The sequence below is a fragment of the Homalodisca vitripennis genome, chromosome 1 (assembly GCF_021130785.1).
Source record: "Homalodisca vitripennis isolate AUS2020 chromosome 1, UT_GWSS_2.1, whole genome shotgun sequence".
Lineage (NCBI taxonomy): Eukaryota > Metazoa > Arthropoda > Insecta > Hemiptera > Cicadellidae > Homalodisca > Homalodisca vitripennis.
In genome coordinates, this window is record NC_060207.1 from 197,363,398 (window position 1) to 197,388,879 (window position 25,482).

The following is a 25,482-nucleotide window of genomic DNA, read 5'->3' on the forward strand; positions in this document are numbered from 1 at the left end:
TAAATATAGCGGTTAATAGAAACCAATATAAAATACTTGCTTATTCTCACTTAGTAGTTTCATAAGTGTCTCAATATACAAAGGCTAACTTATACAACTGTTAATACAAAGAGTCCCCGAACAGCTTATATGACCTCTTTATTTCGCAACTATTGGTGGTAATGATAAAACTAACATGTGCAGATAACTGTTGACTTACACTAGTGTTGCAAACAAACTGAATTTGCCTACACTTCCATCTGTCTCTCACCAACTGGCAGTGAAAGAGGTAATACACAATACGTCAATATCGACGTACACAAGACTCACTACCAAAACAAATACAATTCTTTGTTTGGTGATTATTTTTGACGATGGAAGGATTGTGAAGGAAACAGGATTTTTCCGAACATTTGCCATCGTTCAGTGAAACAAGAAATCAGTAACACTACGTTTCGAGATCTGCAATCTGATCTCTTCTTCAGTTAAAGAACTAACCTAATACATAATTTTAAACTAGGTTAAAATAAACAAATCTTACGAAAGCGTTGTGTCACGCCTAGGTCAGGAATCACAACCACCATGTTGTTTTTCAATACATGTACAATACATGTTATCTACAATACATGTCAATACTTGTTTGTCAATACTGCAGATCTCGAAAGGTAGTGTTACTGATTTCTTGTTTCACTGAACGATGGCAAATGTCCGGAAAAATCCTGTTTCCATCACAACAAATACAAGGTGACAGATCCACACTTTTACCATTCTATCACCATTTGGTAGTGATCGAGGTAATAGAGAACACATCAATATCGAGGTACACAATACTAACTACCACAGCATATACAAGCTGACAAATTACACACTTCCAAAATTATATCATATTTGGTAGTGATCTGCGTAATACAGAATACATAAATATAGACGTATGCAAGACTCACTACCACAGCATATACAGGCTGAAAATTATACACTTCCAACATTATCCCATATTTGGTAGTGATCGAGGTAATAGATAATACATCAATATAGACGTATGCAAGACTCACTACCACAGCATACACAATCTGACAGTTCCAAGTTGGTGCTGAAAAGGGTTGATTCAGAATACTTATTGTTAGACAATGTACCTGTAACTTACGAAATCTCTGGTAATATTTTTCCTATCAATAAAAAGAAAAATGATCTTTACAAAATTAGTTTACTGTCTGTATTTGTGTTGTCACTTTTATTTAGATTTCTGAAAACAGCCAAGGTACAAACATGAATTTCGCACAATTATTGGTCTTGTAAGTTACAAATGAAGAGGAAAAGTAGTATTATAATATTATAACACGTCTATAGAAGGAAAAGACAGTTTAATTTTTAAATCCTAATAACATAAAATTAATGTGGTAATACAAGTTTTTAAAGTAAAATTAAACTAAAATTCTTTACAACTGAATTATAATAATCGGTCGGTACTTAATGTATCTGTGAGCTTTTAACTCTTGTTATGCACGGTTAATGATGCCGTAAACACATAAACAATGAAAAGTTTTCCATGCATTAGTGAAACAGTTGAAAGGTTTCATGTACATAATTTACTGACCTACTTTGTTGTTTTGCTAGTTAAAATGTGTAATTGAACTTCATCAACATTTCATTCCACCCTCAATACTTTATATCTTATTAATTGTTCTGTTATTACGACTTAAAATCCAAAACAATCCACAAAACTAAAACTTATCTTTATTTTCGGCTGCAAGATCAATCACTCTACAACATTTTAGTTTTCTACATTTACTGGTTAAAAAAAAATCTGGAACCTACATACAGACGGACGGTAAACTAAGTATTTATATATTTCTGTAATAAAAGACTTTATATAAAATTTGTTATTTCCTTTAATTTAAAGGTCAAATCCCTAACATATTACCAGAGAGTTCGTAAATTTCCTGTACAGACCAGAAATATCTACAAAACATATACACGAGCTGACATTTTATCTCTAACCCTCCGGAATGAAATAGCTAACACACAATACCTACGTAAATATTTATCTCGGACACAAAAATCACTACCATACATTACAAGACTTACCTCATTTTTTACTTGTTAGTTATATAATTATTATAGTACCAAAGGTAGAAATCTTTTTATGATGATAAACATTCCCAATCTCAGCTAGCGTAATTCAAATGTGTGACATTACGTACTGAGCCACTTGGAATTACAAAATTAAATTAAAACTAAAAAATTATTGATTAGGAAATGATTCATAACAGCCCCTGGTACTTACATTGTGGTGCCATGATATTTTATGTTCCCTCGGATTGGCCTTGATTTTACACTCGAAATAAACGTCATCCCCTTCTTTTATCTCATTCGGTTTCAGAGACGTACCAAGTTGCAAGGTCACTATTGGGGGATCTGAAAATTAAAACGGTTCATCAGTTAGAGGCTTATAGAATGACTTTCTAGAGCAAGTTTTGAAGTATATATATAGCTAATGCAAGGGAAAGAAGCGGACAAACTAATCCTACAAGAGCTATCTTAAATTTATTCCACGGGTAGTAATTTGAAGAAGGAAACACCTGTATACGGCTAAAGACGGTCTTAAACGTTACTATAACGGTAAATCTCCTCTGCCGCCAGTGGCCACACTATTACAGAAGGAACGCCTCCCTAAGGACGCATTAGCTCACTTAGGGGAGATAAAGTGGCGATGTCTTTACGTCACCGACCGCTTTTGAAATATAAGCGTATGAAAGAGAACTTGAGGGTTAAATAGCACTTTTTACTATCGTTCTACTTGTCAAAGGTACGGAATGATAGTTCTATTTACTATTTGTTTTTAAATAAATAATATTTAGTCATATTTCGCTTCGTAATTTATTAAACTAATATATGAGTTTAACTGATTCGTGGATGAATTTATATTAATTACTCTTTGTGGAATTTTATTATGAATTTGTATACAGTATTTATATAATAAAAGTTATGCTTGAAATGTGGTATATAACATTAAACCATTGTAAGTATAGATATCGGAGAAATGCTTTATTATGCAAACTATAACGAAGTGCATTTGCTATATAAACTGAATTTAATTACCATTTTATTTATTATATTATATATTAATTAATTTAAAGTAAACAATGGCAAACTACTTATGTTGCTTAAAAGTTTTACCACAGAATTAAAAGAAATATATTGTATCTAGTTTACATAAATAACACGTGTTTTAACAAACAACAAAAATAAAATAAAAACTAAGTTACCACATGTCCATACTTAAATAAAATTGTTTCTAAATTCTTTGATAGTTGCATCGTAGTTTAATTGATTGAGACTGTATTCAATCTGAGTTAATAACGAAATGTCAAGATTTATGTATTTAGTATAATAAAGTCTCGGTAAATCTAATAATTTTCAGTCATTCCAAACTTAGTCTATGAATACCCGAAGCCCCGTAACACCAACTCTTTCGATAATTGTTTAGCTTTATTCCAAAGAGAATCAATAATGCTATTTTTAAGGGTAATTGTTGTAGGTCTGGTGTTCTGGTTTTAACAGTATAGAACTGTATTTAGTGATTTTGTTTTCTCCCTTTATAGACGTTACTTCGCTGTGCTATGATTGTTGCCATAGCAATACTCTAAAAATTTTCAGGACTTAACCATCTTCCCTTGCCTAACTAAGGAGGCTGTATGTAGGGTATTTCCGTGAAACTGTCATTGGATCATAAAATTATCAGGATATAGCTCTCTGTCCAAGCAATTCCTATTCTGTGCTATCTCTAAAATGCATAATATACAAGAATTAGTATGTAAAAACAGTGATTTTTATGATAAGCTTCTAAAAAATATTAAAATCGACCATGTGAAAATAACCTTAGTTAAGTACTCAAACGTAATATAAAAAAATATTTTTGTAATTTTCCCTTCATACAAATTGGAAAATTAAATATTAGAAATGTTAAATTTGACATAACTATTAAAATGTAAAACACTTTACATAATTATTTACTAGAAGAAAACTTTTATATTAGGCATCTATAGTTTTAAGTACAACAAATTATGATATATTTTTAATACATTGTGATTTAGATGCACCTACTTTTATAAAGTTTATGCAAAATTGTGGCCTTTGGTTGAAGGTATTATAATCTATTCTGGTAAAACATTAAAAAGTCTGTCATCTAGCCAGCCCCTCAAATTAAATGATTGGTTCTATGTGCACCCAAACATAGAAAAGATGAACTTCTTTATAAACGGAACTGTAAAGTTAATAGTGTAACAGATATACTTACAAACAACATTCAGAGTTACAGAGTCTTCTATCGTGGAAGCATCAATCTTGGGGTTGCTGGCTTGACACTTGAGAACATGGCCATCGTCCTCGGGGGCTGTAGTGAAGAGAACAGTGCTATGTAGCACAGTCTCGTTGGCGTCCTGGTCCACCTACGGAAGGTCGTTAAGACGTTTAATAATACTAAAAATAAAATACCCTTGCAAAAATGTAGGATTAAAAGCCTATTAAATTCTTAATATATGTTGATAATTACAACGATTAATAAATTAACAGAAATCTTCAGCGGTAGAATTTTAACTTATGCTTTGAATAAGTGTTACAAATGTTCTTTAGGAGATATATTTAAAGTATATCAAGATATAACCATAAGCGCTGTGACTTTTATAAAATGCTGTTATTGCTAAATTTGTATAATTTATTTCGTTGTAATTTTATATTTCATGATTATGATTCCTCAACTCTTTTTAAACTGTTTTCTTACATAAACTTATAATTATCCTGATGTCACTTAAATTTATTGTGAACATAATTAACATCCTTTTATTCTTACATTAAAATGTTTTCTTAAATGAGTAATCCTCTATAAATATATTTTATACACATAATTAACGTACTGATCCACAAATAGACACAAAAATAAAAAGCTATTATTTATATACAATTTCATAATTATAGAGTTACATCTTAATATAGGATAAGAATTACTCGTAGACCATGATATAAAATGAATCTCGCTATAAACCATTTCAATATAAAAAATTCATAACCTTAGCTCACAACCCTGTCCAATTAACATTGTAACAAACAAAATTACAAATTACCTTTCCTCTCTTGAACTTCCGTCCCTCTCGGAACCACGTGACATCAGAGGACGGCCTTGAGCCTATCACTTCGCAGGTCATGTTGTAGTTCTCGTAGGCCACTAGTTCCGAAGGTTTGTTTAATGATGGAAGCCGACAAGGGTTTTACTGTTGAACATGATTCAAAATTCAACACTTTCTATCCAAAGTAGATCAGCATAATTCTTATTAAATCTTTTACAGGATCACAACTGGTTACAATTTAAGAGGACTGAAACCAATTTTGATGATTCCATAGACAAGTCAGTTATAAATTAAATATTGCGTTAGTAAATTTATTTCAATTGTATTTGAAAATGTACTAGTAAACTAAGCATTACATTTCTATAGACCGTATGTTACCTTTTCGAACCACTCTTTTCTAAAATATAATCATATGCAGACCTAATATAACATAGGTAATACATTTTTATATAATCTAATACAGTGTTAATTTGAGCATTAATTAGGAACAAATGGTTATTGAAAATAAGCGCTCTGAGTACTGCATACGGGACAGTTTTATAGGTACAAAATGAAATGTTACCGTACCTGTTATAAAATACTCGGTATATAACGGCAACACATACATTTTTAACCAATGCATTAAGTCAAGGTTTCAGCAGCGTTGCACGTTTGTAAAAAAAGAAAGTTTGGAAAATAATAAGAACTCAAAATAGGCCATCAAAGATCTATGTAATCTATTGAGTTATATATTAAAACAGCCTCATTAATTATTGCTTTTTGGAAAAATGTAATTAATTAATAATTTAGCGAATGCCTTTTCAAATGACATTTATTTAATTGTGACTACAAAAGAGAACATACCGAAATTTGAGTAAAGTATAGGATTATATTTCCGTTAACAGTTTTGATAGTTAACTAATTGTTTATAAACTCATTTTGATTCATTGTGAAGAAAAACACACACATAGACTAAAAGAGTGAGTTTTTTTACCCGTGTCAAATAAATACCCAATAGCAAAGTGTATTAATTAAACCTTTACAGTATAACAGTAAAATAAGTGGAAAATAGATTCTGGCTACTGGAGATCATCCTCTCAAAACCCTCAGTCATCTAAAGAAAAAAGTGGAAATATTCTGGAACTTCTCGTAAGATAAAAAAGTACCCGTATTTAAGAAAATTACTGGGAATCAACCGTGTGCGTCCAAATGTAATTAGAAAATCCTAATATCTAAAAATTGTCAAGATATTAGGCCTACACCAGATTCTTATTAAAGGTGACACAAAATTGGTTTTCAAAGGGAATTCATTACCTATTACGGCAAGCGAGGAAAGATAGTTGAGAAAATGGAATACATTCAGACTAGATTGATAAACTCACAGTCAAAGGCTTTTATAAATTCAAACTCTTTGGCTATTGTGTAAACACTCAGGAGACCCTCTGCATGTACATAGAATAAATAATGGATAATGTGCTATAGGTGAATTTCCAGTTACATTTTAAATTCAGGTATATACAGTACAATGACGATCTACGGTTTCACCAAATGAAGCGCTTCATTGAATCTATCCTCGGGCTCTGTATCAATCGTAATCTCTTAGATTTAATGATGCAGAAAAATCCTGTTTCTAGCGAAAAATGTTTATGAAAAAAAACACATGACTGACTTAGTTTTAAGTTAAAAGTAAAACCTTGTTAGAAATACCTTGTTGATTGCGAAACTTACGGAACATTTCAAGACGGATGGTTTTCTCGGTAGGCTGCATCAGCTTCGTGTTGCTGGCCTGACACTTGAAGGTCGTGTTCAGCTGATCCCTGCGCAGTCTGATGACCTCTAGCCTGTTCACTATCACGTTCTCTCCCTCACGTTCCACCTTGCCATCCGTCACTATTTTGTCGTTTACAAACCATGACACTGTTGGTGCTGGGTTACCTGCGAAAAGCCATTCAGTTTATTATATACATATCCTAGTTATAGATAAATTAACATTATGTATGTAGTATTTTGTTGAAGCCAATTATAACTGTTTAAAATAGTTTCCTTTAAAAGGTTCTTCTTGCATGTTAAAAAAGTTTTTGCTATATTCCCAAAGAAAACATACGTTAAATGACTTTTTAAATAAGAGCACTAAAATGGAGTTTAACTCTTATTTTTACACAATTAAAATAGTTTTAAAACCCTACATTTAATAACCCTACTCTTTAGTCTCTTACAATGATTCTTGATTATTAACACGTGGTTCTCATTTCCACTGAATATGAGAGCAATATATTAGGATTAATTAAATAAAAGTTACACCTACGTTATTGGTAATTATTATTTCTGCTGGTAACTCAGCAGTGATTATTAAGGAACCAAATAGGACTATTGATATCGTGTCATTGGTCATTTAAACACCCGTCAGGTCATTAAATCTTGATAGGAAGGTCCCGGAGGCATGAATCTTGGTACACAGATTCCTCTCGGTAAAGAAATAACGCTATTGATTTCTGGGTCAAAAGGTCAAAGGGCAGTTAGTTTGTCCATTTGTCTGTCTGTGCGACAAATCTTTCGTTATACACTGTTGGTTCATTTGGTATTTCGTTGTATCCGTTTATTCGTTACTACTCCTCTAAAAAGTTTTAGGCTATCACAAATTCCACTTTTACACAATTTACAAATCACAATAATTAAAAAAATGAACAACTTACCACCTCTAACTTCACATTTGAGTACGAGGTCATCCCCTTCTTTGAGTGGCCCAACGATACCTTCGACAATTTCTCGTCCTGAGTTGTCGTACAACAGCAGTGAGTGTGGAGGAACTGGAAAGAAATGTGCAACATGTATAAAATAAGACAATATACTTATAATGATTGATATACTCATATACTTGTTTATAATTCTGTTTGGATCATATTATGTAGTATGTTTTAGTAGCCCGTCAATAGATTCAAGCAGGATAAAAAAAATTCATCATTGTGAAGAGTTATATGCTACTGCATAGGTAATCTAATATTCCTATAACTCTTAAAAATTTTAAACGACCATGTGAAGCTAAGTACTCAAGTGTAATACATAAAAAAGATTTTGTAAATATCCCTTCATACAAATTAGATAATTTAATATTAGAAATGTTGAATTTGAAATAACTGTAAAAATTTAAAACAATTTACGTAATGATTTATGGGAAGAAAACGTTTATGTATATATAACCAATTATAATTTACTTTTAATACGTTTTTATTTGGATGCACCTAATTTTATGAAGCTTATGAAAACTTGTGGCTTTTGGTTGCAGGTATTATAATCTAGTCTGGTAAAACATTAAAAAGTCTTTCTTCTAGGTCAGGCATTTAAAGAAAATGATTGATTCTATGTACACCAAAACATAGTAAAGATGAAGCTATTAAGAAATAGAACTGCAAAGGAAATAGTGTAACAGGTATACTTACAAACAGCGTTCAGTGTTACAGAATTATCTATCGTGGAAACCAATTTTAGAAATGGATTATTTTTGTTTTAGAACTACTCACTTACAATTATTTATTACAGGTAGTATTGTATTGAAAAGGGCATTCACACTTACACGCACGCAGATACAGTGATGGAGACTAAGGAATTTACAGCGAATCTATAGACCCATCGTTGTGAAGAGTTATATGCCAATGCATAGGTAATCTAATATTCTTACAACAATAGTTTTAATCTGTTGGTAAAATGTTTTCAGATGATTTATTGGTTACTACATTATTTGATTAAACCGTACCAATCACAGTGAGTTTCACTTGGAAGTTCTTCGTGGGCGAGTTCCGAAAGTCGACGCGACATCTGTACACTCCAGCGTCCTTGAGCTGCACAGCATCCAGCTGGAGAGCCGCGGCGGGCTGTTTACCCGTCACGAAGAAGGCTCGAGGACCGAAGGCGTTCGTGTCCGACCACATGACGGCGTTGTTGAATGACCTCCCTCTAACATCATACCTGGAGCAAGAAAAAGTAGATTATCACACAGATAAGTTGCTACTAAGTGTTAATCTTACTGCCTACAGTTTTCCTTCAACTGATATTTATACAGAGAAAAAGTGTAAATGAATACTTGAGTAAAGAGGCTTAAAATAAGCTTAAAGTCGTTGCAGGATAGGTAGAATCTGATTCGTGAAGACTTTAACGGGGGAAATATGATAGTAATTAAGGAAACCATTAAGACCCTTAGAGTTATCATGACACCTTCTCTTGGCCCTTATGAACACCTCATATACATTTATAACGTGGCTTCCTCAATGCTTGTGTAAGGTTTTGTAGGGTTGGTTTAGTTTAAGATTAAGGCTGTGACATATTTTGAGCAAGGGTTGCTGTGAGAGGATTTAATAATAGGTTAGATTGGCAGTACAAATACCCTCAAATGAACCAACACATTTATTTGTGACAACATTTCATTAAATTGATTAAAAATTTTAATTAACAATTGATTGCGTCAATCGACATATTAAGCACAAACCTTAATACCTTAATACTTTGAAAACATGTTTGATATTAAATTATTCATTACAATTTATTTTAAATTTAATTCATTATAACATTTACTAGTAATTTTTGTAGTGTTGCAATAATAATGAGTTCATGGACTAACATGGTGAAACTTTTCTTTAAAATAGCTAAACATTTACATGAATTTACATTTTCGAAATTGTGAACATTTAAATAGATATGGAATTGAAAATGATTAATGAACCCTAAAAATATACTAAGTTCTTTAAAATTACTTACATTTTATTTCACATCACACTTATTACGCCTAGAGATATTTTTCCGCACACGAAACACAAACACTCCCGAACTGGACTCACTTTTCGAATTCCCGGCCTCGACTTCCACCTCTCCTCCTTGTTCTTCAGTTTTTTGATGTTCTTCTCCCGCCAGCTCATTGACCACGCCTCTGCCAAATCTCTCCATCATAATTGGTGAGTAACAATTTTCCATATCACATGGCTGTCCCTTACATTGTCGCACCGGTTTTTACAAATAAGCATTTCCTGTTTGTTCACCATCGGCCGCGTCTGGGCGGATGTGCGTATCTACTTACATCCGGAGGATGTTTGTCTCGAATTGCAAATACGAGACTTCCTTTTCCAGCAACTATCTGTACATTCTATTCTATGAATTTTATTTTACTAATATAATACATATGTCTTACATTCCCCTGGCTTAATGACGATTCTACCTACGAATCGTAACTTATAGTCTAATTAAGGTTATCCATTGGGTAGTCACGTTCATGTACTGTAGGCTTCAGAAAATTTTATTTTGATGTTGTTAATGTGGATGAAGTAGAGGGCTATAAAAAGAAGTAGTGTTATTATAGAAGTGCAGCTAATAAATGTACAAAATGAGTTCCGTGTTGTTTACTATGTTTTTGTCGTCGTGATTTAGCTGGAAGTGGTGTTGTCTTTGTAGATTGTGAACGAAGCAGGTGAATGCGCAGGTAGCTCGGAGAGTAGGTAGTGTTGTTTGTGTTTGAGAATGCTGCGTAGACATCTTCCTTGTTGTCTGCCAAGTCATGTATTTGGTGTTCTGTCGCAATGTCACAACACCATTCGAAGAAATCTCCGACGAACGTGAGCGATCTTCTGTTTTCTATCTGGTTGCTGTCTTTGGATGAATGGGAGGTGTTCTGCTACCATTTGTTGATGTTTGAGGGTTTGTAATGTGTAAAGGTTGTTGTGTATCTTGCAATAGTTTTGGGAGTTTGTTGAGGTTTTTAGGGCAGGAATTTAAAGAGGGTTCGTTTTTAGGTAAATTTTGCTGTGTGTTGAAAGGAATTTTGTATAATATTAGGGATGGAACTGGTATATAAGGTAGTGTCTGAGACATTGGAGTGAAGTACGCTCCTTTGAAGATTTGTACTAGAGGCTTATTGAGTTTCTTCTGTGTTGTGGGTTGATGTGCTGGCAAAGGTGGTCGAAAGAGGCATGGCAATGCTGTGAGTAGTTAGAAGGAAGTGCTGTGAAGACTTCATTTTTCTCGTGGGTGGTCGGGATCGGTAGAGTGCTTTAGACTGGTGTCTTGTAGAATGGTGTCTTGTAGACTGGTGTCTCAGGTTGTAGTTGGCTCTTTTGGTGTCGTAATTCTAAAACTTAATATCTACAGGTTACATATACATTTTAGTTTAATATTTTATAATTAATACACATTTATGCCTAAGGTTTTTATTTACAGAAATCTTTTTAATGACCTTTTCGATGTTGTGTCGTATTTCCTTACCTCTATGTAATAATGTTTTTTACTAAGCATCTTAATCTCTAGTGTTCTTAAATAAGGTTCGATGTTATGTTAATTTATTATATTACAAAACGATACTACGCACCTTTGTTTGTGAGGCATATGTAATATCCCTTCTTTGTGCTTATTGTCCATAGTTATCATCATGATTATAATATATGTTGCCAAAAGAAGGCTGTATAGTTTGTTAATGAGCAATATTGCCGTGTTAATACATGCTATTTAGATATATGTTACTTTCCTTCAATGTTAGATTAGCTTTGTAATAATTAAACATGTTATATAAGTCATTTACATGTCATATATTGAAGTATTTGTTTATCCTAGGATTATATAATATAGAACATGTATGTCTCTTTCTTTGAGATGCATCTCAGGAAAATTGAGTCCTTGTAGGGTATATGTTATGTTAACACTGCTATCTACTAACTTAAATAAATATGATATATGTAGTACACTTTATCATATTTTATATTCTTTATTACTAGGCTATGTATACACGTATCCCTCAGGTAGTATAATATGTACGTTGTGTCAAGTTAGAGTACGCTTTGTTATTGCAGTAAACGAGTACGTGGGAAACATTACTTGCATACTAAGCTGTCTGAACCACCAGGGGCCCTTGGCGACCCAGACCGCTAGTACAAGGCAAACCATTATAAACAGAATCAACAAAAAAACGGGAAATAGGGGGAGGTTTATACTAACCCTTACCGAACTTCCCCCTTACTAAAAGCGAAAACAAATAACACTATAGATTTTAATCAAAGGAATCGACAAACTTACAAATGTATAAGGTCTATGACATTTACTCCAACTTAACCCCAAAGTAATACCACTATCAACCCTGGAAAGACCAGTTCAGAAGTGATATTTAAAGCCATAGATTATAATCCCCCATGGTTGCTGTGTTAGGTCTGTCAGTAGTGTGAGTGGCTCGTAATGTTGTGCTAAGGTTGGGGGTGCTTGTGTCTTGATGTCCGCCTCAGGGTTATGTACTATATGTATAAATTTGTTCCCTGTGCTAGAAAATCCCTCGATTGTAGCAAGATCCTTATAAATTTTCCCTGTCCTCTTCACTAAGGTTGAGTCTTTCGTGTAGTTAAATTATTAAAGATGGTTTTAATATTAGGGTGACTTGCGCTTATACGTGTTAAGTTCTTAAGTGCCGCTAGGATAGGTCTGAGGTCCGCTACAGTGTCTGTGTCTCTAGATTGTATTCCATTTTTATTTAATTATTTTATTATGTCACTTTTGGAAGTCCTATATGTGTCTAATGGTATTAAATCTTCATGTAGTATGGTTTCCATTTAATTATACATGTCCATTGACGTACCTCGTTAGTTTACTTGGCTTTACTCTAATTAACGGGTTTGAAAATATTTTTGAGTTATTGGAAATTTAATTTATCTTTTAGGTAAATGAGTGGTTTGTCACTGAAGTAGGCTATTTTTAGTTAAATACTTTCTTATAATATTATTTAGTTCTAATTTATACCTAGCCTATGAAACTATGTGCTCGCCCATGTGAGGAATTTGAATGCCAATCGAGTTTTAGGCGCCTCCACCATGTAAGGTTTTGTAGGGTTGGTTTAGTTTAAGATTAAGGTTGTGACATATTTTGAGCAAGGGTTGCTGTGAGAGGATTTAATAATAGGTTAGATTGGCAGTACAAATACCCTTAAATGAACCAACACATTTATTTGTGACAACATTTTCATTAAATTGATTAAAATTTTAATTAACAATTGATTGCGTCAATCGACATATTAAAGCACAAACCTTAATACCTTAATACTTTGAAAACATGTTTGATATTAAATTATTCATTACAATTTTATTTTAAATTTAATTCATTATAACATTTACTAGTAAATTTTGTAGTGTTGCAATAATAATGAGTATCATGACTAACATGTGAAACTTTCTTTAAAATAGCTAAACATTTACATGAATTTACATTTCGAAATTGTGAACATTTAAATAGATATGGAATTGAAAATGATTAATGAACCCTAAAATATACTAAGTTCTTAAAATTACTTACATTTTATTTCACATCACACTTATTACGCCTAGAGATATTTTTCCGCACACGAACACAAACACTCCCGAACTTCACTTTTCGAATTCCCGGCCTCGACTTCCACCTCTCCTCCTTGTTTCTTCAGTTTTGATGTTCTTCTCCCGCCAGCTCATTGACCACGCCTCTGCCAAATCTCTCCATCATAATTGGTGAGTAACAATTTTCCATATCAGCATGGCTGTTCCTTACATTGTCGCACGGTCTTTTTACAAACAAGCATTTCCTGTTTTGTTCACCATCGGCGTCTGGGCGATTGCGTATCTACTTACATCCGGAGGATGTTTGTCCTCGAATTGCAATACGAGACTTCCTTTCCAGCAACTATCTGTACATCTATTCTATGAATTTTATTTTTACTAATAATACATATGTCTTACACTTGGTTTTGTGTCTAGAGCTACCAAGATTTCAGACGTCCCTACACCCTTGTCATACTATTCAAGTCTTTAGTGCGTCCTCTGCTAGAGTACTGCTAAGTCATCTGGTCACCATAATCAACCAGGTCATATCGAACTTCTTGACAAACTGCAGGTGCGCTTTGTGAGACTTCTCGAAGTGAGGCTAGGATACACCTACCGGGATACTCCGGTAACTGAGATCGAGGAGATGTTTGGACTACAACCTCTTCATGACAGAAGAAAAATGTACTGATCTCGTCTTCCTGCACAAACTTGTCAGTGGATTGCTGGACTGTCCCTCACTTCTGTCAGGCATTAATATCCTGATATCTAGATCGAGGTCTGTTTTTCTCAGAAGAGATATCAACCTACAAATTACGCTGCTCACCATGGAATTAATAGAATTTTGCGTTTGGGGAGCCAAGCTACCCATATTGGAGACTTCTTCGCCGATACTGTGCACGCCGTACGAAGAAGTTATGCAGGAAACCATGATTGGGTAGTACTTTTGGCATGAATATCCCCCCTCACAATCACACACTTACCCACACACCCACCTACCACACACAAACATACACACACACACACACACACATAAACACACACACACACACACACACACACACACACACACACCACACACACACAGTCAAATTACACCTCATCTTCAGTATTCAAAATTGTTATTATTTATCTGATGTTATTCTGTTACATATACTTTTATCATTTTTATACTGTTACATATTTATCTCATTGTTACATTCTAACATATCTATATCGTTGCATGTTTTTATATATTTATCTCATTGTTAGGTTATTATTATAATAATTGTTACATTTTTATGTCTCTCTTTACAAGTTGCTCCTACAATATTTGTTATGATTGCTATGTTATTGTTATTAATTATTGCATTGCATAATGTCTTCCTTGTGTTATCCTGTTATCATTACTAGTTTTGTTATGTTATTGGATTGTTGTTACCGGACACAGTTATTAGTCTTTGTATGCTATCTTGATTAGTTTATCCTTAGTTAAATCAACTCTTTGTATAAATGGTGGAACCGTTGGAAATAAATAAATAAGTAATAGCATGAAATCTTCACTTATCAGGTGCTTCGCCTGCTTACACTACATTAATATATACTGCATCTGTCTGAGATGTTAGAGGTCGTTTAGGATGGAAACATGACATTAACTTACAGGATAACATATTGAAACAATATATTACGTTAAAGTATAATACATACTCGTATTTATAACATAAAATAAGAAACATTCATAAAAAAACGTAAATTCATAACGTTTTTTAAAGCAAACGAGATTACTGAGTACGTAAATAATAAAAAAAAAACTTATTCAAAATTTAATGAAAAATTTAAAACTAACCTGTAAACAGTGGCCAATGAATAAAAACAAAAACCAGTTTACAACTGAAAACGTCAAAATGAGCAAATTCTATTCGGCCGATGTAACTTGTGATTTTAGGTTAAAGATTTAAAAATGTTATCGTTAAAATATTTCTTTAACACCCGTTTTTTAACACCCTTTTGGAAAATAATAATAAAAAAGCAAATTATTCGTAAAGTATTGATTCGAAGTATAGATAAGGTTTTTTATGAAATCTTAGGTAAAAAAACTAAAATCGAAACAAATTAATTTTTCTTTTATATTACGTAAAACCCCTAAAATGCAATATAAATTTTGTACAGATCGTTACTTACTATAGCATTTATATTTTTTTTAATTACCATTTACAAAAATTGCGAATGCCGATTATAAAGGGCTATTAGTAAAATAAGAACTAAATAGTTGATCAAATTACTCGTACATATTAATATTTGCAGTTAACAATTTAAAAGGTAAGCAGGATGTAAGCCATTTGCCATTTGTTTTTTATTTTACAAAAAGGGATGGTGTCTGTGGTGTATTTTACGCCATGCTTCATAAAACTAGCGATGACGCAAAAAAATCAGAAATTTCCTATGTGAAACAATAGAAAATGTCCTATTCCGATACCTTTTGCGAAGTTTATTAGTCTGTAAAAATATCTCTCTTGTTGAAACTTGGTTAGGGTGTCATGGAAACACTATTTACACGATTTCATCTCCAATAGTTATCACGTAACTCGCATTTTTCTTTTCAAATTGATAAAAATATAAGAAATTGATGTAAAGTAATGTTTCGGCTGTGCAAACTCTGTATTCATTGATAAATCCGCGGAAGTTAATTGTTGCGTGTGTATAAATTGAGTTTTTTAACGATTTCTGGAACATTTGTATGTGTTTTAATTCAATTTTCAATGCAAATAAATACTAAAAAACTTTTTATTCCAAATCTTTGATTTATCTAGATGAATTAAATAGATAAAAAATTGATCTACTCAATATTTCAAACTAATTTAATTGTCGATTCGTTTGTTTTACGTTTTTCAAAACGACTTTTGATTCCAAAACAAAATTTCGTAATGTTTTTCGTACAAAATAGTAGCATATCTTTATTAAATATTTTATCAAATATAAAATACTGATGTTGTAAATAAATATTATCACTTTAATTATTAATAACAGATTAATTTATATGAAAAAATCTCGTTAAAAATTCTTTATTTTAGAAACTGTAAAGTAGGCATAAATATGCCTTATAACTGAGAAGGGAAACTTAAGCTATTTATGGAGATCTTCTAGCCATGGAAGTTTGATAAGATGGTTGCAAACGCATAAAAGAAATATCGCTTTCAAATTTCTAATGGCCTATAAAATAAAATTTTACACACGAGTCTCATGTTTTATGGTTTTAAAAAAAGATAAATTTTACTAAGGATTTAAGAAGGTTTTGTGATATTGATAAATTATAATTATTGTTTTATAGTTAAATTAATCATTATTCCATGAATATAGTAGTAGCACTGTAAAGTATCTGCAATAACTGTAGTGAATTTTTTCTTACCTGTAAAGGGGCTTGCCGGCACCTTCTCTAAACCATAATACCATGTATACTCGATCCTCCTTGCCACTTGGTTCGATATTGCACGGAAGCTCTGCACCCCGACCTAGTACAGCACTCACTTCCTCCAGGGTCCCTGAAATCAGATGAAGAGTCGGTTACTAATCATTATTTATATGCTCTTTACTCATACCGAACTTAGTGCCAATTTCTAAGTATATATATTTTATCACCTGTATTGTTAGATTTTTTATTTCACCACTGCGATGTAGAGATTAGGACGTCATTAGTCTATAGTTAAATACTGAATAACTTTAACTGAACCGTATACGTTATTGATCATAGATATCGGAAAGTTATATGGAAAAGAGGCGTCGTAAAAGAACGTAACGACCACTTTCTAACATATTCATTGATATATATACGTCAAAGATTCCCAAAACTGTTCTTTGTTCAAATGTAGTTGTATAGTCATAAACCATTAACCTTTCGGATTATGGATCTGTTAGCTCTTATCTTTCTCAGAATTTATTATCATATTTTAAACCATTATTGATAAAGCATAAGTCTCTTTCGAAACAACCCTGAATTAATTTATAATTAGCGTAATAATTGGGATTAATTCCTAAATTTATATTTTATAACGTCACAATAAACCGTAAACGTTTAATTTGGAATGCAGAAGTAACCACTTACATTGGCAACGGGAATATATTTCATGCCGTAATTCATTAATTAAATTTTTTAAAGTAGTTTTTATGCATATTTGTTCGTTAATAATAAATATTTTCTTAAGTTCATATTACAAAATTTCAAGTATTATATCATTGATAATCGATTATTCTAATGTCGTTAGAAGTATTATTAATCCCTATCACGCTATTGCTAATGAGAATAATTGATCATTATCTATTATCGCTTCCACACAATTTCATTCTTGTTCCACTGGAAGTTTAAAGCATTCTTCAAAAGCATCATCATGAACTCCATGTGGACATGGAGGTAAAACAAATTACCGCTGGGAGTTGTTGTTGCAATGCAACCGCAATGTGTCTTGAAAGAAATAATATTTTATGCTTTATGTCCTAAAATCTTTATTTCTAGACTAAGATCATTTCAAGACTAAAAGCAAAAATAAAGAACAGACTAATTCTGAGAAAGACTTAAAAATATCTTGCTGGTAAGATAATTGATTACAAAGTATGTCGGAATTCTATTCCTTCTTATACTTTTCGAAGATTAGGGACGGGATTTGAAAAAAAAGGATTTCTTCGAATACTCTGCACTAACCCCAGATTTGAAAAGGGACATCTTATCTTAAATTAAATGGTGGAAGTATAAAAGACGACTGCAATCATTTACCAGGCAAATCTCCCCGTAGGATACGCTATACTCTGTAATATTGAACTAAAATATTTTCACTCAATATCTTAGTTGCACTGCTGCATACAACTTGCCTTCAGTTATAAACTAAATATTTATTTGTACCAACAAAAATATAGATATCCATTCCTGCTCAGTCGAAAGTAAGGAGGATTCGATAAATTGTCACCATTTCTTATGTCCAACCGAAAATAAATGTATAGTTCGGATGTTAACTTTCATAACGCTAGTAGGGCTATACCTCTAAATCTTGACACGTTATATAATCTTATAATATAATCTTATAAACTTCAAACAGTTCGAAAATCTATAATCTTGAAACCTTATAAAACAAAAGTTTGTTTAAATACACATTTGTCTATAAAAGTGAACTTCATTTAGTTAAACAAACATTTGGTTTAAACATTATTTACAACGCTATAAATTAGATACTTTTACAACTTTCTAAGCCTTCTATCTTAAAATCTAGAAATACAAAAATTAGTAATGTTAATGTAGCATAAAACTGCTTGGAAATTTTTTGAATCGTGTGAATTATATATTGTAAAACAGCCTAGATAAATATTCTGGCAGAATGCAAATGACTGCCGTAATTATATCTTAAAAGACATAAAAAAGTGAGAGAATAGAGGTTGTTCATAAAAACCTAATGTAATGTATTCAGCTAAGTTAATTCTTGATATTAAAAACTTACAGTAGTTATTATGTTTACAAGCTAGCGTTTAATTACATAAGCGCGCGCGCGCGCGCGCGCGCACACACACACACACACACACACACACACACACACACACACACACACACACACACACACACACACACACACACACACACACACACACACACACACACACACACATATATATATATATATATATATATATATATTATATTATGATCGGAGAAAATTCCAAACGTATCCCGGTAATAGGCAGGTTACTATAAAACACAACTAATATTTAAGCAATATAACTATTTGGATGTTTTTACTCTTTAAGATTATTTTGTGCTTAATTTTATGAACTTTTATTTCTCAAGCTTAACTATTTGTTAATTAGTCCTAGCTTAGAAAATTATACAGCACAATATTGTTACGAAGCGGTAATCAATATAACCCTGGAGGATTGATTAAGCCCTAATTATAGCCTTTGAGTAACGGCACTTGGCGCTCTCCATCACAGCCTCAGGAACTCCAATTGAGCATTGTGACGTCATATTTGAGGTAATTTAATTGTAAAGAACCAGACTGATAAAGTTACAGGTATGAAGGTATAGAGTACAATCAGTAATAATAATAAATATATTAATGTTTTAGTTTATTGGTATTTTGCTTTCAGAAATTTTAGTACGAAATGTACAAAATATTTTCTATTATTTTTTAGTACACACATATTGCGTTTTTTTAAAATGTAGGATCACGTCACACTAAATGTCACGTGACAGATCTCAATGGGTTTCCATACAAAATTCACATAACTTAATATAACTTTTTACGATACATAATTACAATTATTTTCATTAAATTGGCTTATTTGTTGGGGTAGTTAACCTACATGTGTTATTGTAGTATGTTTAAATCTCACATGGTTTAATTTATGTTTCTTCTTCTACTATTTTAATACAGCCTCATCTGACCCTGTGTTGCTTATATAGACATGAACGTACAAGCGAAATATCAAGCTTTTACTCCAGGTTTGTGCGAGATATACGGATAGAAATGAAATATTTCAAGCCTATCATGTAATGATTATAGTTAAAAATAAATATCTACTTCCATCCATTTTAGTGCACTGTCATTATTCCTAATATTCCTACTTCTATTAAATCTATTAATCTAGTTGTAGGGTTCTCACCCTCTCTCTTTTCATCTTATGTTGTAAGGTTAAACACCTGAAATAATGACGTAGCATTTTAATTTTTCTTCTACTTTGATAACACAAAATAATAAATTATTTACAGGCATTTAATTGTTAATATATTCTTGAAAAGAATGTGTTCATACGCCAGGACACAACTGCTGTGTGATCATAATTAATTCAATAGTATTGAAAACAAACAATGTTTATCACGTCTATGAGTATTATAGACTACGTAATTATTTTCCTTACTATATCATTGAGATAAAAAATAAATGTGGAACGATCATTAAACACTTTTACATCAGCTCACTGCTAACACGATACAGTACAGATATGTAAATGTCAGAATAGTTTAATGTTAATGATTCCTCATGTATTGTTCGACAAAACCCACATTTATATTCAATAGTTTCCGTAATGATTATTGTCCGGCTAGATCAGTTTTATAGACACGTTCATGACGGTTATTGTTTAAATTTGCATTTAATGTGAATACTAAATACAAACAACTTTAGCCACAAAGCTGACAATATAAAACGAACTGCAATGTGATCATAATTATCAATATGTTTTTAAATTGCACAGTTATTGCTTGCTATATCGTTCAAACAAAACCCGTTGTGGTGAGTCTAACACGATAAATGCACATATTTGTATAGTTTCAATGGAATATTGTTACACTATACTTTTCAAACCAATGCAGAGAATTACAGTTCAGTCAGTGTGGTCATCAGCTGTATCGAATAAGCATTGAGTTTTACCCAGTAAGAGTAATGTACAAAATGTTAAAAATATTTCTGCCTTATTATTTGACTGAGACATTTCAAGCTGTTCTATAGTAGCCAGCACAAAAATAGTCCTTTGAAATGTGACAAGGCTCGGCATTAATATATCGAAGCTGACAACCACATACTATTTGAAAAATGTATGAATGAAAAGAAAATATACATATTCTTTTCGGTAACAACTTATAATATGCCTTATTTCTTCAAATGATTGTAAGTTTGATCAATTACTAAGAAACTTGTGAAATTACAAGCACTGAAATATATTCTAATCTTTTAAGACATTTTTTATTTATCTTAAAAGCGCCTTATTTCTTTGATCAACGTAATATATCAAAAAGTATATATGAATTGACATTGCAGTTTATTACGGTCTTATTAATTTTTGTACCATACTTGATTTTCTCTTGTATCCACGACGAAGAGTGTGAAAGCTACTGCAAACTCATTATTGTTCAAAAGAGATAACAAATGATAGACATTTACTACAGTTTCTAGGTTTACGTCTTAAAGTATTTGAAAGATAGTAAAAAAATACAAGGATTGAAGATTTTTATTTTAATCTTGCTTGCATCATTGAAAATAAGGGAACAACATAAATATTTACCTGGTGGAAAAGTTTTAAGCGGAGAACTAATTTGCTACTTTGCGAAGTTGGCGAGCAAAGTTTACCTACGGAAAGTTGTAGCACACAATAGAGCATGTAAACTGCTGAGTGGTCTGTTCTACTGTTGGGAACAACAATTGCGCAACTTCTACTTAACCATGTTTGTAGACACCAGTTCTCTTGCTGCGGATCTTAGTCCCTAGGTGAGTTTATTGAGTTGACAAATGCTATTATACATCGTTAAATATTTAAATCCTCTGTCGTTTTATTTTTCTTCCACAAATTTCACTGTAGATAACGACACACTAACGGCTTAAACGTGCTGTTTGTCTCGGTAAATCTAACGAATAGTAAGTTTCGCTAGAGCACGTTTACATAGCTTCCTGATATCTGCAATTGTTTACGTATTACCATTTAAAAATAAATACTTTTTAATAAATCGCATGAACCCTTTACATAGCATATATAAATATGGATACACCATCCTAACTGTGTCTTATCTCACTGACGTCATACACTCACTATATACTTCCAAATAGAAACTTGATAACATTTTCCTAAGGAACCTAAAGGTTATAAATTGAAAATATATATTTAGTATTTATTTACTTTTTACCGGCGCACAGTCACTTATTAATCATTTTCAGTCCTTTTATCAAATAAATGTTACGCATTCTAGACAAAGACCAAGGAAGTGATACTAACAAACATCAATAATGAATATAGTGTTAGTGTTAGTACGTATCTATTGATGTACTAACTACAGTCCGTTAAGGACCGTAAATATAGGAAAGAAGAAAGTTGTGTCGCTGTAAGAAATTAGAATTGTAAGAGGAGAGGAAATATAAAGGTGCCAATATTTAATTTACATGAAAATGAATTGGAGTATGAATTTACAGAACAATGTTTTGGCTTTACTGCAGAGTAAAAATAACGAAAGAAACTTAATATTTGAGTCGAAGATACTAGAAGCATCTCACGGTACAGTTTCCTCAGCTCAAGTATATGAGATGAGTAATGGTAGTAGAACCAGGCTATGGTCCCAAACACTCATTCCATTTAATTTGTAAGTAGTGGCTGCATGATGATAAATATAGTAGTGGTAATATATATGAAATACTCATGGACATAGTTTAGTAGAATTTATTAAATGGTTTCGCTTATTTTTATGAAATATGGGTCGAGAATTAGAGGTAATGGGCCTATTTTTCACCCTCTCAGTTATTTCTGGTATTGTATATTTACTAATAATGAAATACGAATCGTGGTATATTTCCAATAAATAGCGTATATTTCAAATTTATCAACTTTGGAATAGAAGACAGTAAAAAATAGAATTTTCAATCCCGTGAAAACTTTCCAGGATTGTTATTGTAGAGTTGAGCATGTTTATAAAAATTTATAAACAAACTAAAAACAATAACAATAACAATATGTCAGTAGGCTACATTTTAAAAAGTGACATAGCAATAATTAGAGCCGAATTCAAGGAGTTATAGACTTGAAATTGTAAATGTTGTCTTAGCGACGCTGGTATAATATACTTGGTGTGACGTATACTATACCTTAAACTAATTAGAGTAGAGTATGCAATATCTCATATGTGCAGAGAAAATTGGAAACCCGTACATATGGAACCTATCAGCCACTTGTACATATTACTATGTATTTTATTTATAAAAAGGTTTCGCCGGGTGAAAGACACATAATTTCTGTTAATATATAGATACAAAACAAAAATTGTAAAATTCACCTGTAAACTATACCTAATATTGCAAATATTTTTTCAGCCTTCTTTTATATCCGTAAAGATTTTACACAATAAATAAATATATCTGTACCGCAAACATGATACTACAGATAATTGACAAAATATGTGCAGTAGGTGATGAAACTTTTCTAGTGTATAAAGAACCTAAAGATGCCTTAATTCCGTATGGTATTGATAAAACATAAAATTTTACTACTATACTAACAAATTATACAGTCCACGATAAGAAAAGTACAATAAAAACATTGGGTTGTTAACAACGACTTCGTTTAGCGGGATATTGGGTACAAGAAGGTACATTAATAACCGAGGAAACGTTGGAATACAGAAAATTTCCCGGCAATCGCGCTGCTGTGGGTGTGCATTTGACAGTTTAATGGTCAAACGTTTATATACTGCCTGCATTAGGGCTTTATGACTGCCAATGCCTTTCGACCCAATTATTTCAGCTCAATGGACGTGTTAATACAATGTGCAATATGCAATCCTATCAGTTTAATACCTTTTACTGTATCATTGAATGCTTCTAATATTACGTTTTTCTTGTTACATTATTACAAGGTACGTTTTTAAGATAAATATATAATTGGCTGAGCGTTTTCAAGAGTTACAAAAATTTATTTCTGTCTGCATGTCTGCCCATACAATGTTTTGAAACAAATAATTAACACATAGATTTTAAATTGTGCACGCAAGTTCATTTTTTCCATAGGGAACACTGATCCTTAGCGTAAAATATTGTAATGCTACAAATATTAAATTTTTGTTGGGATGGATACTTTTGGCAAGTACCTTTTTAATATTTATTTTTATAGCTATTTATCAGCTCTACTACCTTTGATTACGTCACTTACGAGCACGAGCAAGGCTGTAATTATCTGTCACGACGGGGATAAATAACTTAAAATGTAAGTACATAGAAAATGAAATAAATAATATTTATAATTAAACAAACAGTTCTTTATTTAAAGAATGACAGCAAAGGCCGTTCTACTATTTGTGATTGCATTACTTAAGCAATAAATAAACCAATAATGCGGACTTGGTATGCTGTTGTCCAGGGTGGAGTCAGTTAATTCTGAGGTTCAATATAATTGTTACCGTTCAAATATTTCCTCCCTGATATGGGATATTTTCCCACTTTGCATATGGTAGTCCGAGAACTCATTTTCGTCGTGCATAATATTTATAGCAATGGATGGGTTGTTCATTGTGTGTCTCATAAAATCAACTCTACTATTTAATCTCATGACATACATATAAATCATATTTTCACACATTTTAAACTTCAATAAAATAATTTAAATATTTATTATTTTTACACAGCGAGCAACACATTTGGAAAGTGACTAATCTGAAAGTATTAAAATATATAGCTATTTGTAGCGAAACAGTACTTTCCCGTTTGGTAATGAAAATTTCGTAAAGCCTCTGACAAGGCATATATTCTACTTCCCTTGAAAGCCTTTAAGGTATGGCTTGACCAATCCTCAGGATAATAGATTTTCAAACAAACTATAAATACAAAATTTTGAACTGTGTTCATAAACTACACATAATAATGTACATTACACATTAACTACTCAAAATTACGCAGAAAACCATGAACAGAGCCTAACTACTCAGGAAGGAATCATTAAATTATCAAAGACCCTGACTTTCCGATAAATTATCTAAAAGTGGAAATGCGTTTAAAACATCAGTTGTTTTTTAAGGGTTTAAGGGTGTACTACTAACCTATGTAGTATATTTTTATCGCATAAGTTAAAAACCATACATCCATGTAGTTGTTAATTACTCTGTACATAAACTATTTCTATTGTAATAATTTTGTTATTATATTGTATAAGTGGAAGGATATTTCAGGCACATTTACTGTAGAAATGTGTTAAAATGTGTGAGTTGGATAAAATAGAACTTGATGGAGACCAGTGAATAACAGGAAAAAGTAATAAATAATTTATTGTATTGTTTTATAATATTTATTCTTATGGTTTAATTTAGTGCTTATGAGTTTCCTTAATAATATAGCCCACTTTTAAAAACGATTCGGCCTGATTTAGAGATTTTTACTTGGTTGGATGAACAATTTAACATCTAAACCCAAGCGGACAGAAATTGCTTTTAGGGTATGTTTCTGGAACACTTGCTACTTGCTCAGCTATCCTCTATATCACGGTGTATATTCGTGTAACTCTAACGGCAGTGCAAATTCAGGACAAAGTTACCTTTTCCGTGAAGCATTAAACAATGTAAATATATATAATTTCTTTTCAACTTTCCAAAATATCTCGGTGGATATTTTAAA

At 32.0% G+C, this 25,482-nt stretch overlaps 1 protein-coding gene across 1 annotated transcript in view; it reads right to left on the reverse strand.

Moving 5' to 3' along the window:
* The window catches only part of LOC124354517 (hemicentin-2), a 352,415-nt gene that overhangs the window by 19,693 nt on the left and 307,240 nt on the right, over positions 1-25,482 (reverse strand). The window contains exons 2-8 of the mRNA XM_046805044.1: positions 16,773-16,905; positions 8,833-9,044; positions 7,775-7,888; positions 6,789-7,016; positions 5,100-5,200; positions 4,277-4,427; positions 2,264-2,394 (exon numbers count right to left, since the gene is read on the reverse strand). Coding sequence (XP_046661000.1) covers positions 2,264-2,394; positions 4,277-4,427; positions 5,100-5,200; positions 6,789-7,016; positions 7,775-7,888; positions 8,833-9,044; positions 16,773-16,905 — 1,070 coding nt within the window. The remainder of the gene's footprint in view (positions 1-2,263; positions 2,395-4,276; positions 4,428-5,099; positions 5,201-6,788; positions 7,017-7,774; positions 7,889-8,832; positions 9,045-16,772; positions 16,906-25,482) is intronic.